This window comes from Lipotes vexillifer, unplaced genomic scaffold (assembly GCF_000442215.2).
Source record: "Lipotes vexillifer unplaced genomic scaffold, Lipotes_vexillifer_v1.1 scaffold690, whole genome shotgun sequence".
In the NCBI taxonomy this organism is placed as follows: domain Eukaryota; kingdom Metazoa; phylum Chordata; class Mammalia; order Artiodactyla; family Lipotidae; genus Lipotes; species Lipotes vexillifer.
The window spans coordinates 4,157,126-4,177,697 of record NW_006798376.1 but is presented as its reverse complement, the minus strand read 5'-3'; the positions used below and the strand labels follow the sequence as shown (position 1 = coordinate 4,177,697).

Genomic DNA, 20,572 nt, shown 5'->3' with positions numbered 1-20,572 from the left:
GCAGAGCACAGGCTCCGGACGCGCAGGCTCAGCGGCCATGGCTCACGGGCCCAGCCGCTCTGCGGCATGTGGGATCTTCCCGGACCGGGGCACAAACCTGTGTCCTCTGCATCGGCAGGCCTACTCTCAACCACTGTACCACCAGGGAAGCCCCTTGGGGGTATTTTTAATAAACCTTTACAGTGAGAGAAATCGAGAGTTAAAGAAATTGTCTTGTTTATTGATAAGAAGCACGTTCTGTAACATAATGGGTGTTGAGATAGCAGAGTTTTGCTTGTTTTCCTGGATCTCTAACTTTTCCGGAACCCAAATTGGAACATAATCTAGTAGACAAGTTGTCTAGTGAACTGGATTCCAACTCTTATTTCTGCCATAGACTAGGTATGGGACACTGGTTAAGTCTAGGTACAGGTTTCTATACCTTTAAAATAGAGACTAATTCTCCCAATTACAAAGGGATAATCTCTTCGGAGCCTTTGGGAGGAAAAGGCTATCATATACAGCCAGGGCATGGCCACTATATTTGAAATACTATGTGTCTATTTCAAAAGAGCCTGTATACTCTCTGTTTAAGCTGATATTTGCAGGATGTGGAGAAGGGTGGGCAGAGAGAAACTAGAATCCCGTGACCCTGAAGCGGATAAGGCCAGATCAGAGAGAAGTGTGTGATGCCTGATCCCAGGCTTGGCTGTGCACCATTTGCTCACATTTCTTCTGAGTATACAAACCTGATTTTTTTGGAACCTACCCATGGTGGTACCCTGTGAATAGCCGACATAATAGATATTTTCCTGGCCCGTTTTCTGCAAAATAAAGTTTATGACTGCAGGAAGGTCAAACCTAGCCATCTCATCATAACTACAAGGGGAAAAGACAAAGTTATATGAAAAATTATAATCAGAACAAACAAAAGCAGCCCCCATGGTTTACAAACAATGCCTTGAATTGTTGACCCCATCAGATTGTTACTATGCCCCTTACAAGACTCAGAATGGACTTGTTTCAAACCCGTGATGCATGGGTGCCTCTGGGGTCACAGGCTGTTAGCAAACTGCTGTTTTCTCTAGATATTATCATAGAGAAATAACCATCTTAATGAATATTTAGTGAGCATAAGCTCCACCTGCTGGTGGAGGTGTCCTCTTATTCTATTAGCAGAACAGCACAGGGCCATTCAGATTCCTTATATGAAAAGTATCAAAGATGCTGCAGGGGCCTTTCTCTGGTGAAATGGATAAAGAGAAAGTTGAATATCAATAGGTAAGTTAAATAAAAACACTAAAACACTTTTGTAAGAGTGTGAGAGATGTGTTAATCAAATTGATGGTCCCTAAGGCTTATTAGTTCCTCTTATATTTTTAATACTGCCTGGCCTCATCTCCTTCTGGGGGTACTAGTCCTTTCCTTGTCATCACTCAGGGAAGAGTTAGTCCCAGGATATTCATCTGAAAGGAAAGGAACCTACACTTCTCCCATTCCAGTCTCAATCACCTAACACCAACCACTATTCTCATCCCATTCACCAGACTAGCCTTCTACTTGGGGAACCCAATTTACATAATCCAAAGAATCACTAGTCAGTTAAGCCAATTGGGAGATATTATGTTGGGATACTGATGAGCCAACCAAAGTAAATTATCTACATACCAGAAGCCATAATTCTTTTTTTTTTAAACATCTTTATTGGAGTATAATTGCTTTACAATGGGGTGTTAGTTTCTGCTTTATAACAAAGTGAATCAGTTATACATATACATATATCTCCATATCTCCTCCCTCTTGCGTCTCCCTCCCTCCCACCTCCCTATCCCACCCCTCTAGGTGGTCACAAAGCATCGAGCTGATCTCCCTGTGCTATGCGGCTGCTTCCCACTAGCTATCTATTTTACTTTGGGTAGTGTATATATGTCCGTGCCACTCTCTCACTTCATCCCAGCTTACACTTTCCCCTCCCCATATCCTCAAGTCCATGCTCTAGTAGGTCTGTGTCTTTATTCCCGTCTCACCCCTAGGTTCTTCACGACATTCTTTTTTTCCCTTAGATTCCATATATATGTGTTAGCATACGGCATTTGTCTTTCTCCTTCTGACTTACTTCACTCTGTATGACAGACTCTAGGTCTATCCACCTCACTACAAATAGCTCAATTTCGTTTCTTTTTATCAGAAGCCATAATTCTTTACCTAGTTCTCCCAAAGCCATCCATGTCCACCTCCTCTCTCAAGATTTGCATATACCTGAAAGCCCAGAACTCATCTTGGTCTATGGAGAGGGTCTTGTGTTTCCGAGACCAGGTGTTTCCCCTGCTGTTCCCCATCCACACATCAAAACCCGCGTCTGCCAGAATGAAGCCCAGGCTGTTGTTGGGCAGGTTGGAAATCCAGTTGCTAGCATCTCCAAGCAGGCCATGCTGCAGTAACACCACAGGCCTGGGACCTACAAAGAAGTGAATTTCAACAGTGTGAAATATTCTGCGCCTTTCTCGTTATCCCTTAATGTGCGAAAGATTTCAAGTTAGACAAACCTGTGTTCGAATCTTGATTCATCTGCTTGCTAGCTTGATTATCTTGGCCAGTTACTTAACCTTTCTGTGCCTTGATTGCCTCGTGAAAAAAATAGTATTTTTGTTATGATTAAGTAAAATAATACACAAGAAGCAGATGGCACAACGCATGGACACCAAGGGGGAAAGCGGGGGTGGGAGTGGTGGTGGTGGTGGTGGTGGGATGAATTGGGATATTGGAATTGACGTATATACACTAACATGTATAAGATAGATAAGTAATAAGAACCTGCTGTATAAAAAATAATAAAATTTAAAAAAAAAGAAGCAGATGGCACAATGCCTGGCACAGAGAAAGAATCAATAAAGTTTGGCCTCTATTGTTGCTTTTGTGTAGTTATTATTATTACTAGACTTGTCTAGGATCAGAGAAAATTGGAAGTGCTCCAGGAGGTAGTATAATATAATGATTAAGATAATTATATATAATAATCATAGCTACTATATATTAATAAAAAGAAATTATGTTATTATATATTAATATATTATTTATATATTATAGAATTATACATGAATATATGTATATATATTAATGTTACAATATAAATAATATATACTATATAACATTTCTATTAACATAAAATTAACATACAATATAAAATTAATATATATTATATAGTATTATAGAGTATATATACTTATTGACATACTGTTAATATACACACATATATAAACACTTATAAAAATACATATATACACAAATATATTTAATATATTATATATTTGCTATATTAATAATAAATAAACATATATTATATATAATTATTAATATTGCCATATATACACGGATATGTGTATATATACGTGTGTATATATATTACCACACATATACATATATATGTGTGTGTGTGTGTGTGTGTATATATATATATATATATATATATATATATATATATATATATATGTAATGGTTTGATGATTACGGGCCCTCATGTGAAAAGGACCCACAAGCCAACCTGATAAAATAAAAGTTTAAAAAGTATTATTTTTAACAAAATTTATTTATTTTATTTATTTTGTTTTTGGCTGTGTTGAGTCTTCGTTGCCGCATGCGGGCTTTCTCTAGTTGAGGCGAGTGGGGGCTACTCTTTGTTGTGGCGTGCAGGCTTCAAACTGTGGTGGCTTCTCTTGTTGCAGAGCACGGGCTCTAGGCTCAAGGGCTTCAGTAATTGTGGCTCGCGGGCTCAGTAGCTGTGGCTCACAGGCTCTAGAGAACAAGCTCAGTAGTTGTGGCTCACAGGCTCTAGAGCACAAGCTCAGTAGTTGTGGCGCATGGGCTTAGTTGCTCCGCGGCATGTGGGATCTTCCAGGACCAGAGCTCAAACCCATGTCCCCTGCATTGGCAGGAGGATTCTTAACCACTGCGACACCAGGCAAGTACCTAAAAAGTCTTTTGTCACAAGCTTATAGACATCTTTCAGTTGTTTTCAGGATGAATTTCACTGGCCCTCTTTTTTTTTTTAACATCTTTATTGGAGTATAATTGCTTTACAATGTTGTGTTAGTTCCTGCTATATAACAGAGTGAATCAGCTATATGTATACATATATACCCATATCCCCCGCCCTTGCATCTCCCTTCAACCCTCCCTATCCCACCCCTTTAGGTGGTCACAAAGCACCGAGCTGATCTCCCTGTGCTATGTGGCTGCTTCCCACTAGCTATCTATTTTACATTTGGTAGTGTATATATGTCCATGCCACTCTCTCACTTCGTGCCATCTTACCTTTGCCCCTTCCCGTGTCCTCAAGTCCATTCTCTACATCTGTGTCTTTATTCCTGTCCCACCCCTAGGTTCTTTAGAACCATGTTTTTTTTTTTTTAGATTCCATATATATGTGTTAGCATATGGTGTTTGTTTTTCTCTTTCTGACTTACTTCACTCTGTACGACAGTCTCTAGGTCCATCCACCTCACTACATATAACTCAAGTTCGTTTCTTTTTATGGCTGAGTAATATTCCATTGCATGTATGTGCGCATCTTCTTCATCCATTCATCTGTTGATGGATACTTAGGCTGCTTCCATGTCCTGGCTATTGTAAATAGTGCTGCAATGAACACTGTGGTACATGACTCTTTTTTTTTTTTGTGGTACATGGGCCTCTCACTGTTGTGGCCTCTCCCGTTGCGCAGCACAGGCTCCAGACGTGCAGGCTCAGCAGCCATGGCTCACGAGCCTAGTTGCTCCGTGGCATGTGGGATCTTCCCAGACCGGGGCACGAACCTGTGTCCCCTGCATCGGCAGGCGGACTCTCAACCACTGTGCCACCAGGGAAGCCCCATGACTCTTTTTGAATTATGGTTTTCTCAGGGTATATGCCCAGTAGTGGGATTGCTGGGTCATATGGTAGTTCTATTTTTAGTTTTTTAAGGAACCTCCATACTGTTCTCCATAGTGGCTGTATCAATTTACATTCCCACCAACAGTGCAAGAGGGGTCCCTTTTCTCCACACCCTCTCCAGCATTTATTGTTTGTAGATTTTTTGATGATGGCCATTCTGACCTGTGTGAGGTGATACCTCATTGTAGCTTTGACTTGCATATCTCCAATGATTAGTGATGTTGAGCATCTTTTCATGTGCTTCTTGGCCATCTGTATGTCTTCTTTGGAAAAATGTCTATTTAGGTCTTCTTCCCATTTTTGGATTGGGTTGTTTGTTTTTTGATATGGAGCTGCATGAGCTGCTTGTATATTTTGGAGATTAATCCTTTGTCAGTTGCTTCGTTTGCAAATATTTTCTCCCATTCTGGGGGTTGTCTTTTATTCTTCTTTATGGTTTCCTTTGCTATGCAAAAGCTTTTAAGTTTCATTAGGTCCCATTTGTTTATTTTTGTTTGTATTTCCATTTCTCTAGGAGGTGGGTCAAAAAGGATCTTGCTGTGATTTATGTCATAGAGTGTTCTGCCTATGTTTTCCTCTAAGAGTTTTATAGTGTCTGGCCTTACATTTAGGTCTTTAATCCATTTTGAGTTTATTTTTGTGTATGGTGTTAGGGAGTATTCTAATTTCATTCTTTTACGTGTAGCTGTCCAGTTTTTCCAGCACCACTTATTGAAATGGCTGTCTTTTCTCCATTGTATATTCTTGCCTCCTTTATCAAAGATAAGGTGACCATATGTATGTGGGTTTTTCTCTGGGCTTTCTATCTTGATCCACTGATCTGTATTTCTGTTTTTGTACTAGTACCATACTGTCTTGATTTCTGTAGCTTCGCAGTATGGTCTGAAGTCAGAGAGCCTGATTCCTCCAGCTCTGTCTTGCTTTCTCGATTGCTTTGGCTATTTGGGGTCTTTTGTGTTTCCATACAAATTGTGAAATTTTTTGTTCTAGTTCTGTGAAAAATGCCATTGGTAGTTTGAGAGGGACTGAGTTGAACCTGTAGATTGCTTTGGGTAGTATAGTCATTTTCACAATGTTGATTCTTCCAATCCAAGAACATGGTACATCTCTCCATCTGTTTCTATCCTCTTTAATTTCTTTCATCAGTGTCTTATAGTTTTCTGCATACAGGTCTTTTGTCTCCTTAGGTAGGTAGGTATTTTATTTTTTTTGTTGCAATAGTAAATGGGAGTGTTTCCTTAATTTCTCTTTCAGATTTTTCATCATTAGTGTATAGGAATGCAAGAGATTTCTCTGCATTAATTTTGTATCCTGCTACTTTACCAAATTCATTGATTAAGTCTACTAGTTTTCTGGTAGAGTCTTTAGGATTCTCTATGTATAGGATCATGTCATCTGCAAACAGTGACAGCTTTACTTCTTCTTTTCCGATTTGGATTCCTTTTATTTCTTTTTCTTCTCTGATTGCTGTGGCTAAAACTTCCAAAACTATGTTGAATAACAGTGGTGAGAGTGGGCAGCCATGTCTTGTTCCTGATCTTAGTGGAAAGGGTTTCAGTTTTTCACCACTGAGAACGATATTGGCTGTGGGTTTGTCAGATATGGCCTTTATTATGCTGAGGTAAGTTCCTTCTACGCCTACTTTCTGGAGAGTTTTTATCATAAATGGGTACTGAATTTTGTCAAAAGCTTTTTCTGCATTTATTGAGATGATATATGGTTTTTATCCTTCACTTTGTTAATATGGTGTATCACATTGATTGATTTGCATATATTGAAGAATCCTTGCATTCCTGGGAGAAACCCCACTTGATCATGATGTATGATCCTTTTAATGTGCTGTTGGATTCTGTTTGCTAGTATTTTGTTGAAGATTTTTGCATCTCTGTTCATCAGTGATATTGGCATGTAGAAAGCTGGAGTAGCAATTCCCATATCAGATGAAATAGACTTTAAAATAAAGACTATTACAAGAGACAAAGAAGGACACTACGTAATGATCAAGGGATCAATCCAAGAAGAAGATATAGCAAATGTAAATATTTATGCACCCAACATAGGAGCACCTCAATACATAAGGCAAATGCTAAAAGCCATAAAAGGGGAATCGACAGTAACACAATCATAGTAGGAGATTTTAACACCTCACTTTCACCAATGGACAGATCATCCAAAATGAAAATAAATAAGGAAACACAAGCTTTAAAGGACACATTAAACAAGATGGACTTAACTGATATTTATAGTACATTCCATCCAAAAATGACAGAATACACTTTCTTCTTAAGTGCTCATGGAACATTCTTCAGGATAGATCATATCTTGGGTCACAAATCAAGCCTTGGTAAATTTAAGAAAATTCAAATCATATCAAGCATTTTTTCCAACCACAATGCTATGAGAGTAGCTATCAATTACAGGAAAAAAAACTGTAAAAAATACAAACCCATGGAGGCTAAAAAGTATGCTACTAAATAACCAAGAGATCACTGAAGAAATCAAAGAAGAAATCAAAAAATACCTAGAAACAGATGACAGTGGAAACACGAGGACCCAAAACCTATGGAATGTAGCAAAAGCAGTTCTAAGAGGGAATTTTACAGCAATACAATCCTACCTCAAGAAACAAGAAAAATCTCAAATAAACAACCTAACCTTATACCTAAAGCAATTAGAGAAAGAAGAGCAATAAAAAACCCCAAAGTCAGCAGAAGAAAAGAAATAATAAAAAACAGATCAGAAATAAATGAAAAAGAAATGAAGGAAATGTTAGCAAAGATCAATAAAACTAAAAGCTGGTTCTTTGAGAAGATAAACAAAATTGATAAACCATTAGCCAGATTCATCAAGAAAAAAAGGGAAAAGGCTCAAATCAATAGAATTAGAAATGAAAAAGGAGAAGTAACAACTGACACTGCAGAAATACAAAGCATCTTAAGAGACTACTACAAGCAACACTATGCCAATAAAATGGACAACCTGGAAGAAATGGACACATTCTTAGAAAAGCACAACCTTCCAAGACTGAACCAGGAAGAAATAGAAAATATAAACAGACCAATCACAAGCACTGAAATTGAAACTGTGATTAAAAATCTTCCAACAAACAAAAGCCCAGGACCAGATGGCTTCACAGGCAATTTCTACCAAACATTTAGAGAAGAGCTAACACCGATCCTTCTCAAACTCTTCCAAAATATTGCAGAGGGAGGAACACTACCACACTCATTCTACGAGGCCACCATCACCCTTATACCAAAACCAGACAAAGATGTCACAAGAAAAGAAAACATTGGCCCTCTTTTTGAAGAGATGGTTAGAAATCTTTTTTTCCTTCATGGCTGGGAGATTTCTTCCTTAAAGAGGCCAATGGATGCTGCAAGAACAACATCAGACACTAGAGGGGAGTATTCGGCACCAACTGGACCTTAAAGGCTGATACCTTGAACTCCAATCGCCTGGGCAATGAGTGAACAATCTAAATAAACAGGACGTGAGAAAACAAAACTCCATCCATGAATAGGCGCTGCAGGTGACCCCTAAGCTTATGAACTGCCACAGTCTTCCGATTTGTGGAGCTTAGTGAAAAAGTTCTCTCTGTGTCTCCAGGCTATACATGTATTTATATAAAATTCATTCATTCATTCCACATATATTTATTGGCACCTGCCATGTGCTTGGCACTCTTTTAGGTACTTTTTATAGCCTTGAACAAAATCTGTAAATTTTCTGTGCCTTCTGAGTTTACATTCTGGTTGGGAGGGACAGATAATAAACAAACAAGCAAATATCTATCATATCAGTGGTGCTATAAGGAAAATTAAGCAGGATTAGGGGCTAAATCTCAGTAGCCGGCAAGGGCTTACAATTTTGAATAGGGTGGTTGAAGGAAGAATGGGAAAGAGAAGGCCTGAAAGAGGGGCCAAGGCAAACTGCATGGATATCTGAGGAACAGTGGTCCAGAAGAGAACTGCAAGTTCAAAGGCACTGAGATAAGGGCATGCTGGACATATATAAGGCATGGCTGTTGAGCTGGTGTAAAAAAGCTGGTTTTCAAAAAGCTGCACAAATATAAATTGGAATAAAATAGAACCCTGCAGCTTCTTTATACCAAAGCCCAATAGCATTCACCCAGCATTTTCTGGTCCTAGGTAAGAGCATGGGCTACACTGGCAGACAAATCTTAATTTGAGTGCAGATTTTGCAGCATACTAGCAAGGACTAGCAAAGACTCTCTGGGCAAGTTACTTAACTTCTGTGAGTGGCAGTTTCTCAGGATTATTGTGAAACTTATATGAGACTAACACAAATAAAGCACTTAGCGTTGTACCTGGCATACAGAAAGAACGCAATAAAGAATTACATTATCTGTACACATGACAGATAATGTAGTTGCTGCTATAAACATAGAGCTAGAGTATTAAAAGGAATAGAGCCAAATAGAGATGAAGGATGGGCAATAGTGTACTATTACACTTTAATAGTAATGAAGGTGAATTTCTTAAAAGCCAACAATAGCCAAAAATCCCATACAGAAAAAAAAGGATTATATGGAAACACGTACCAAAAATTTTAAATGTACACATAGTGCCCAATTCTTTAAAAGACTTTAGTGAAAATCTGGGCAATGTCTTAAATATTTAAAGGGCTGTCTGGATGGGGAATATAGAGTGTGCTAGGGTGGGCGTCAGATGCCATGGCAGAGTCTGCATTCTTCATGAGCAAGGGTTGGCGTCATCTGCTTAAGAGATCATCAGTGGATATTCTAGAATATCTATATAGGAGGGGTTTGGGGAATGAATTAAATACTAGAAGGGATCAAGAAATGAACTTTTCTTGAAGGTGTTTTTTGAAAAGCAAACACTATGTTTATTGGAGATAATTGGGGATGGGGCAGTAGTGTTGGGGACGGTAAGGTAGCTGAAGGCATCTTTTGGCTGGAATAATGGGCCCAGTCTGTACCAAGAGCCCAGACTCCCTCTACACACTCAAATCACAAGGAAGTGTTTAATGTAGGAAGGATTGCTATGTTGGGGTAACATAGGGTGAACAACCATACCTGTCTTCTTAAGTTGCACTAGGCCCTGAGGAATCCTGTTAACAGAAAGGATATATCCATCTTCTGTTGCGACTTCATACTCCTCACGGGGATAACCTTTATGTTGGATGATTTCACTCTATGGAAAAAACACAATTTTTTTTTGAGTTCAGTTCTGTATGGTTATGTTCTCAATGATTATAAGGTAAAAAGTAGATCCCTTGATGCTGGAAGAGATAGACAAGAAATTCCTTGCTTTTCACTAGCTAATTATGTTATTGTAAAAAAAATTAGCAAACCCTCTCCACTGCTCATTTTCTTTATCTTTAATGTAGAGATTGAACTAGAAGGGTAATTCTTAATGTGGGCTCTGGACCAAGAGCATAGCATCACTTGGGCACTTGGTAACAACAGCAAATTGTCAGTCTCCACTCAAACCTATTGAATTGGGAACTCTGGGGCTGGGTCCCAGCAATTTGTGTCTTAACAAGCTCCTTAGAAAATTCTGATGCACTCTAATATTTGAGAACCACTGGAAAAGAACACTGATTCCAAAACCTGGGTGTGTGTCAGAAACATCTGGGACACTTAAACATAAATATTCCTGGGCCCACTTCAGGTTAGGAATCAGGGAATTCCGGTGCAGCCAGTGGGACAGGACAGCTTATGAGAACCCCTGGTCCATGTATTCCCTAAGGTTCTTTTCAGCTCTAAAACCACAGACTCAAGAGCAGTACAGTCATTCCTCAGTATCTGTGAGGAATTGGTTCCAAGACACCCCATAGATACCAACATCTGAGGATGGTCAAGTCCCTTCCATAAAATGGGGTAGTATGTCAGTCCTCTGTATTGGCGAATTCCACATTCACGGATATGGAGGGTTGACTGTAGTTCTTAACACTTTTAGGTTAAGGATCCCTCAGTGAATTTGAGGAAAATATAGAAATGGATATACACATGGACACACCATATACTTTCAGGGGTTTCAGATTTCCTGTTTCCTATGTATGGACTCCTGGTTAAGGACCCCTACTCCATACAGTTGTTACATACAGAAACTCTTTGTAAAATATAAAGCTGCTGGTCTTCCCCGGTGGCGCAGTGGTTGAGAGTCCGCCTGCCAATGCAAGGAACACGAGTTCGTGCCCCAGTCCGCGAAGATCCCACATGCCGAGGAGCGGCTGGGCCCGTGAGCCATGGCCGCTGAGCCTGCGCATCTGGAGCCTGTGCTCCGCAACGGGAGAGGCCACAACAGTGAGAGGCCCACATACCATAAAAATAAATAAATAAATAAATAAATTATATATATACATATATATATAATTTATTTATTTATATACATAAAGCTGCTGCGATCTCCTCAGTATCCTGTTTCTGCCTACTGTAGTTACTTAGAGAAGGAGGGAATTATTTCTATTAGCGGCTGCTTTTAAAGGAACAAAAGAGGAGAAAGCTAAATGCCCAGTGTAGTATACAAGACAAAGGGCATAATAGTTAAGAGAAAGGCCCTGGGGTCCCACTGCTTGGGTTTTAAATCCTGGCTCTCACACTAATGCATAAACTAACTGTGTGATCTTAGGAAATTTAGTTAACTTGTCCCTATTCCTCAGTTTATTTGTCTGTAAATTAGGTATACCAGTGGTTTATACTCCTTGGGATTATTGCAAAGAATGTAAAAAGATAATGCACATATGACACTAACAAGATTGGCTGGCACATAGTAGGGACTCAAGGAGCATTAGCTACTACTATAAATAAAAATCACCCCCACCCTCCCTTTCAAGTAACTCCTATTCACCTTTCAGAATTCAGGTTAAGAAAACTTTCTTCAGAAAAACTTTCCTAAATTCCCTAAGTCCCCCTATTTTATGTTTTCTTCTTTGATTTCACTTCTCTTGTGATTAGTTTTGAGTGATTAGGAATTGAGTGTCTGTCTTCTCTGCTGGATTGCAAACTCCATGAAATCAGGGCACTTAGATCTCTCTGTAACCTCAGTGCATAACACAGTATCAGGGCCAAATAGGTGCTCAACTAACACTAGCTAGAAAAATACCTGAATGAGGACAGTTGTATACCAAAATACAGAATAAATTATATCCATATAAATTAGTACTCAGAGTCAAATCCATTCAGACTCTGAAGCACTTTTTATTCTACTTCATTTAATTTATATGAGAGATTACAAGAATTTTCTATCTTTGTCTCTCCATGTATGACTGCTAAATAGCAGAGTCCAATTCATTGGATTTTAGTCTTAGAGCTCCTGAAGCCCAAACAGTGTGTAGGTGCTGGCCACACCCAGTGGGTGAGGCCCAGGGAGATTGGCTCTACCTACAACTAAAGAGATCCCCCTCACTTAACGACCTAGAGGAATTTGTATGGGAACTTCTCAGGGCCAGAAGGATGGCCCTTAAGGATCTACACCAATTTGCTAACTATCTGGACAAACCATCAAAAGACAGTCAATAGTTGGAATGGTCAAAAGAAACCTGATATTTGGCATTCATGTAGATTCAGAATATTTCTATAGCCTGTCAGAGTTTTAGAATTCATTCAAGGAGGTTTCTGTAAAAAAGGTCTTAAATCTGTATAAAAGCATGTTAAATCTATGATAAATGTATGGAGCATAAACATTACACACAATCACCTCACTCAGCTGGAGGTAGCCTCTCCTTCCCTGGGAGGGTTTATTGCATAGTTGTCACAATTATGAGCTTTGTGTTCTGGCAGGCCCGGATTGAAATTCTAGCTCTACCACCTACCAGGGGTGTAGCCTGATTTGAGTTGTTTAACCTCTTTAATCTCAGTTCCTTGATTGGAAAAATGAGTATGGTCCTATCTATGGAATAGGGCAGTGAAGATAAAATCAAAAGCTTTTTCTGACCTATTGAGATGATCAAAAAAAAAAAAAGAGAGATAAAATCAAAGAGTATCTCTACAGCTTTCATCACAATGTCTGCTATGGGATAAATATTACTATATGGTGGACATTGTTAAAATTCAACTAAGAATGTGAAAGTAAGCCAAAAAGTATTCTCTGAGATAGCTAGAAATTTCACTTCATTCATAAAGTTTACTCATAGGAGGACCTCTCTAGCATTCATAGGGGTCCTTGTACTTCTAGACCACAGAGTTACCAGCTCAAACCAGGATTAAATAGATTAGGGTGGCACAGGGTGTTACTAGAAGTGACTGTCCTGAGAGTATGAAAGGAGGTCTAACATCTTTCTAATATTGGAAAAAGCAGAAAAAGAACAGAAAGCACAGACAACGTGGAAATAATCATGGGTCTGAGCTTGACCCAAGATACTGCAATGATTTAACTGCTCCTGGAATGAGCCTAAGAATTCAAGAAAAAGTTAAACTGTGTTTGAAGCTCAAAGGGATTAAGTAATTTGCCTAAGTTTACTGAAATTGTTGAAGGTGAACCCATGTTTACCCACACCCAACTTAGTGTTCTTTCCAGTACAATATGTTAATTTACAACTATGTTCTACTAGCAGAAATCACCACCACATATAAATATAATATATGATGCAGATAATACACAGAGACAAACAATAACATGTAAGGTACTTTGTTTCCCCCCAAATATGGAAAATCCCAACTTACAACATTCATGAATGCTTCTGGGTCCACAGCTTTAGTTGGCATATGTCCTGAATTCACATTTCTCTGGAACAAATGCGCCACCAGAATCAGAAGCCACATCTCGTTTCTGTGTGAAACAATCCACTCCCTTGACAAGATTTTTGACATGGTCCAACATCTGCATTTATCTGTTCTTGGTAATATAACAACTGATTCTAAATTCAGAAGAATCTGTAGGTTGAAAAACTCTTTCATATATTTTCCAGCTGTAGTTTCTTCTCCAAATTCCGAAGCAAGGTAAACAAGCTTGGTTGATGGGAACAAAAGAACATAAAGTAGAATGGAAACAACATCCAGGATGTCCCAATACTATCTGGCTCCGCCCGCTCCCTCAAACAACTTGGTGTGTAGAAAGAACTTTCTTTGATGCAACCTGTAGTTATGTGATATGATACAACTCATAAAATCCCTGTTCATCATCAGGTAATATGCACCATAGGAAGCATCATTTTCTTTAAAAGAAATTTGTTTTCTTGGAGTATAGTTGATTTACAATGTGGTATCAGTTTCAGGTGTTCAGCAAAGTGAATCCGTTATATGTATACATATATCCACCCTTTTTTAGATTCTTTTCCCATATAGGCCATTATGGAGTATTGAGTAGAGTTCTCTGTGCTATACAGTAGGTCCCTATTAATTATCTATTTTATATAGTGTGTATATGTCAATCCCAATCTTCCAATTTATCTCCCCCCTTTATCCCCTGTTAACCATAAATTTATTTTTTACACCTGTAGAAAATTGTAACTCTATTTCTGTTTTGTAAATAGGTACAAATATCATATGATATTGCTTATATGTGGAATCTGAAAAAAAGGTTACAAATGAACTTTTTCTAGTTCTTATCTATCTTTTATAGGTAGAAAGGTATGAAGTCTGAAGAAAACTTTATGACCCTTTAGAGTCACAGTCTGGGGCTTCAATGATCACTGTCCTTTGGCTGAAGGTCAATGTAGTGATAAGCATTTTTACTTATCAAGAATGTCAAAAAATTTTAGGACATTTTCTATTTTTAGTTATGGGTAAGAACATTGATTGGAAGAAAATGAATCTTCCATGTTTAGGCCATTTCTAGGTAGCTCAACTAAATAGACATGAAAAGTTTTATTTGGGTTTGTAATCACTAGTTAATCGCTGAGAGATTACTTTGATGGATACCTGATCATTAAATCATCTGCAAAACTAAAAGGAGTTGCAGCCTAGTTATTTTCATGAACTAAATGCCCCAATTCAATCAACAATGTGGCCATGTGAGCAATTCCTTAGCCGACTAATATTTAAGCAGGCCAGGAGAATAGTTATTGTCATTTTAAGTAAAGAATGTGTTAGAATTGAAGAAAAAATACTATTTAAAGTAAAATATTTCTTTACTTTTACATCAGCTCTTCAGAACTGAGCTACTAGCAGCCACACTAATTGAGAGACTTTTGGAATGTGGGTTGGTGAAGGAGATGAAGCCAGAACAGGAATGGTGAGTCTATGTGTAGATAGCTGCCCACACTCTCAAGCCTCACCTACACTGGGCCACCTGCATAGATGTCATGAGGCGAGCTTGCAGCTCTTATCTGGAGCAGTCTCAACATTCCCACCACTAGTGATCCGATGTGTGCTAAGGAGTGATGATCTGACCTACTTTAGGAGAGCAGAGGAAGCATTTGCCCAACACTTGGCAGAGCCCCAGGTCCTCAGCACCCACTGAGCTCACTCCGAAGTTATGCAAAATAAAATTTTGGAAAAGAACTTGGGCTCCCAGTGTTGACATTTTAGGATTTTAAAATGTTAATCAGCCAGACATATACACACTACTATATATAAAATAGGTAAATGACAAGGACCTACTGTATAGCACAGGGAACTGTACTGACTATCTTGTAATAACGTATAATGGAAAAGAATCTGGAAAAGAATACATGTATAATATACATATATGTGTGTGTGTGTAAGTATATATATATATATATATATATATATATATAACTGAATCACTTTACTATATACTTAAAACGAACACAACATTGTAAATGAACTATATACTTCAATTAAAAAAAAGTTATATAGCCAGAAGGAAAGGAAATCTCATTCTGCCCTTTCATTTTCATTTGGGAAGATATGTTAAAAAGCCTTGCCCAACATTACCTAGCTAGATTGTGGCAAAGCCATAACTAAAATCCAGGTGTTTTAATTCATCATTGAATATTATTAACGCATTTGAATAAAATGTAACATTTCAATGTTCCGCATTCAAGGACAAAGGCTCACCTACGATCGAAAGCAATTACATCAGTTTCTGTGAACTGTCTCTTTAAAAGTTCTCTCTGGATTTAAAATTCAAAACAATTCTCAATAATTTCATTATAAATTTGGGACATATAATCTCACATTGTTCCAATATATTCAGGTAAGGTCAACTCTCACATAATATACATGTGAATACTGTATAGACTTATTAATGAAAGAATTGATGCCAAAAAACTGATTAGTTCTGAAAAACTCCTGGGTTTTTGATAGTAGGACTACTTTCCTTCAACACGGCCTCTTTTACAGCCTTTAGAAACTGTGCCCTCCTTGCATACAAGCAAATGTAGAGACAATAGATGTTCAATTTGGCTATCAAATTCTTGGGTGACTTTATGAGCTCACAACTGTCATTTTGGAAGCAAGAAAGTGACATGCAAGGTCCAGCTCAAAGAGCTACATTTTGAACAAATATGAAATAAGTATAGCTCTTCCACACTGCAGAATTTTAACAATGCCCTGAGCAACCCACAGCTTGTGGAAATTATCATTATAGAGAACAGGGGATCCAAATGTGCCAGTGTGACCTCCAACTTGGAATTGTTTACCTTGAGAGATTTATCTTTAGAAGTTTCTATCAAGGAACGCTGTGATATTTTAAAATGTTTTTTTTGCCATCTCAATACACAAAAGAGGATCTGAAGTACCCTGACATCTTGAAACTAAGAAAATACATCTCCCCTAATGAGCACTATCTATAAATCAGTTAAATATCAAAATTACATAAAAAGGGACAGGTCAAATAGGAGAGAGATTAAGGAACCGCTAAGAAAAAAGTGAATAGAGGATCATTACCTATAGCTGTACTGTGTGTAAAAATTATAAAAAATTGAATCAGTTAAACAAAACAGGACACCCTGACCTCCACACACACACCAGTAACACAAGAGTATAAAAAAAAGCAAAACTGGGAGTGAATTCCTCTTTTCTATTTGAGTTGCAGGTTAAAGGGCTCTCAAGTGCTACTTTCCCCCAAGGTTGAATTGAGCTTTATTAAAACAATTCTTTCAGGTTCTATAATCCAAAACCTCAAGTCCAGTGAAGACTGTGCCATGGAATCTGCCTGAAGGTCCAAGTCAGTGCTCTCATCAGAATCACTCTATGATCAAATGACCAAAACTTTTGTGCAAACGGATGCCCTACTCCTTCTCTCAATATGAATTATCTCACAAGAGACTCAGGGCCATCAGGCAAACGCTCTCTTGGTTTATCTGCCCTCTCAGTTTGTTAGACATGCCTAAAAATATATGATTGTCATTTTGACACCAATCAATATCTCTCAGCTGCATTAATCAACATGTGATGATTCTTTTTTAAAATATAAATTGTTTGGTCTTAAAATAATTAATCTCTAAAATAAGTTAAAGTAGTTAAATTTTAAAAAATTTAGATCTTTGGGAAAACATTTTAAAGATTATTGAAAAATAAGACAACAGAATGTACTTATGTTTACGCTGAAGCACAAGGAAAACTACAGGATTTTAAAATAACCATGGCACAATATTGAGGTTGCTGGTATTATAGAAGGTATAACATTTGTAGGTGAGTTGGTTTCTAAAAACACAAATATTCATATCTAAACTTATCACCTTATGAAGTTCTAGAAAATTCAAGAATATACGGTACTGGTCCATTAACATCATGATGTTTCTGGGAATTTATCCCTTTCTTCTAGGTTATCCAATTTGTTGGCATGCAATTGTTCATAGTAGTTTCATGTGATCCTTTGTATTTCTGTGGTATCAGTTGTGATGTTGCCTTTTTTTAATTTCTAGTTTTATTTATTTGAGTCATCTCTCTTTTTTTTCATAGTCTAGCTAACAGTTTGTCAATTTTGATTATCTACTCAAAAAACTAATGTCCCTGGTGGCACAGTGGTTGAGAATCTGCCTGCTAATGCAGGGGACACGGGTTCGAGCCCTGGTCTGGGAGGATCCCACATGCCGCAGAGCGGCTAGGCCCATGAGCCACAACTACTGAGCCTGCGCATCTGGAGCCTGTGCTCCGCAACACGAGAGGCCGCAATAGTGAGAGGCCCGCACACCGCGATGAAGAGTGGCCCCCGCTTGCCACAACTAGAGAAAGCCCTCGCACAGAAATGAAGACCCAACACAGCAAAAATAAATAAATAAATTAATTAAAAAAAAAAAACTAATTCAGTGTTCCATTGATTTTTTCTATCGTTTTTCTTGTTACAGTTTTATTATAACGTATCTTGGAGAAAGTCATTTTGAATTGATATTCTGGGGCAAACTATTAGCTTCATGAACTTTGATGTCCAAATTTCTCCCCAGATTTGGGAATTTCTCCTTCTCCTTCTGGGACTCTAGTGATGTGTACACTGTTTCCATTAATTTATCCTGTAAGTCCTATAGACTCTCTTTGTTCCTTTTCTTTATCTTTTGTTTTCTGTTCCTCTGACTGAATAATTTCAATTGATCTGTCTTCGTGCTCATTGATTCATTGTTTTGTTTGTTTCAGTCTGCCTTTGAAATTCTCTATTATTCAGTACCAGTCATTGTATTCTTCAGCTTCAAAATTTCTGTTTGGTTCTTTATATGTTTTCTATCTCTTTGTTGAGCTTCTCATCTTGTTCTTGTATTTTCCTGATACCATCAAATTGTTTTTTTGTGTTCTCCTGTAGCTGAGTATCTTTAGAACAATTGTTTATAATTCTTTGTTGGGCAATTCCTGGTTCTCCATTTCTCTGGGGCCAGTTCCTGAAGGTTTACTGTATTCCTCATTCTTCGTGATCCCTGTGTAGGTGTCTGTATTTGGAGACACAGTCATCTCTTCCAGACTTTATGGTCTGACTGTGGTAAAGGAAGACTTTTACCTGTGGATGGGGCATGCTGAAGTGTGCTATGGCCTCAGGTCTAGTTCTGCAGGGCACCAAGTTCAGGAGTGTGTGGTGGCACCAAGTTCAGGAGTGTGTGGTGGCACCAGGGAGTGATGTCTCTTGGGCTCAGATTGCTGGGATCCACAGCATCGACAGCTGTGTGGTCCTTGGTGAGTGCTACAGGGCTCACAGTGACTGCAAGTGTTCTTGGGGCCCTCAGTAGTGCCTTCAGGTCCAGCAGCTAGGGATCGGGGACTGATTGCAGACACACACATCGTGGTGGGGACTGGGGAGAGAGCAAGAGCCAGCCCAACTGTGGGCACACTGGCTCTTGTGGAGTCATGGCCCTTTGTGCTTTGATCTGACTTTTATAAGGTAAGCTGGAGTGTCTTCATCAACTAGTGAAATTATGGAACCTCTGATGTAGAAAGCAGCAACCATATCCCCCACAGACTGGTCCAGGTGTGAATCCTGACTCCGCCCCTTCCTGGCCCTGTGAGTTTTGTTAAGCCACTTAACCTCTCAGAGTCTCAGTAAAAATGAGGTGCTATCAGGATAAATGGGAAAATGTATGTAAATGGAATAAGCACATAGTGGGTGCTTAAAGAACTGTCTTTCCTTTCCCTTTATCTTTTCTTCTTAAAGGGTCCTGTGATATGGACACAAGCTTGGTGGCTTAAGTTTTCAGATTTAGTTCTAAACCAGGATTAAGTCATAGTTTGTTAGAGCCCAAATCATATACTTCTGAAATCATTTAGTTCAACTTTACCACTTTTCTTAAAAAATTACATAGTATGTAGAATACATATTTGTGGTGAAACTTCAAACACTATGAAACACATAGAATGAGATGTGCATCCTACTTTTCTTCTTGGAATTAATTCCCATTGATAGTTTGATGTGTGTCTTTTATGACACTTTTTATAAGTTTACATATATACATAATTATGCATACTGATACATATAACATTATTTACATGAATGAATTTATTTACATAAATATATATATATTTACATATTTATATACAGCTTTGAAAGTCTCTTTCATATAAAAAGTCCTTTCCATTTCAATATTTTAAACTATCTCATTCTATGTAACTACTGCATAAAGCTACATTGTATGTATCAAGATATGATGATGGACCAAATATTCCTTGTTGATGGCTTTTAGCTTGTTTGCAATGTTTTATTATTATGAATAATACCATAGCAACTACCCTTGTATATATATGTGTGTATATATATATATATATATATATATATATATATAGTGAGCACATATGAGAGTATTTTTATAGAAAAGATTTATAGATGTAAATCTATACTGTAAAGTATGCCATCTACATTTTCATAGCTACTGCTAAGTTGCCTCCAAAAGATCAAACGAATGTAAGTTCTCCTAATAGGGCATGAACATGATTGTTTCTCCACATCTCCCTTCATCAATTCTGCACTTCATAAATCTTTCTAATTTTTCCAATATGATGGGATCAAGACATCTCATTGTAATTTTAGTTTGCATTTTCTTAAGTTATAAAGAAATTGAGACTTTTAAAATGTTTTGGCTATTTGATTTTCTTTTATGAAATGCCTTTGCAAATTATTAGCTTGTTTTCTCTGTGTTTTTGAAAAAACTGGTCTGGGCTTTTAATTTTTTATGAATATTGATCAACGGTTCGTTATACATATTGCAAATATTTTCTCTTTCTCTTTTAAACTTTTTGATTGTGGTGTCTTTCTTTAGTTATTACTTCATCATACAGAAGTGTTAAAATGTTATGAGTTAAGTCTCTTGAGGTTTTCATTTTGGGTTTCTGGATTTTCTGAGTTTGAAGACAGTT

The 20,572-nt window shown here is 37.9% G+C and overlaps 1 protein-coding gene across 1 annotated transcript in view; it reads right to left on the bottom strand.

The window, feature by feature from the left end:
- The window catches only part of LOC103075707 (lipase member M), a 21,208-nt gene extending 7,503 nt beyond the window's left edge, over nt 1–13,705 (bottom strand). Inside the window, 4 exon segments of the mRNA XM_007470304.1 lie at nt 749–858; nt 2,239–2,437; nt 9,968–10,085; nt 13,559–13,705. Coding sequence (XP_007470366.1) covers nt 749–858; nt 2,239–2,437; nt 9,968–10,085; nt 13,559–13,705 — 574 coding nt within the window.
- Nucleotides 13,706–20,572: the final 6,867 nt, after the last annotated feature.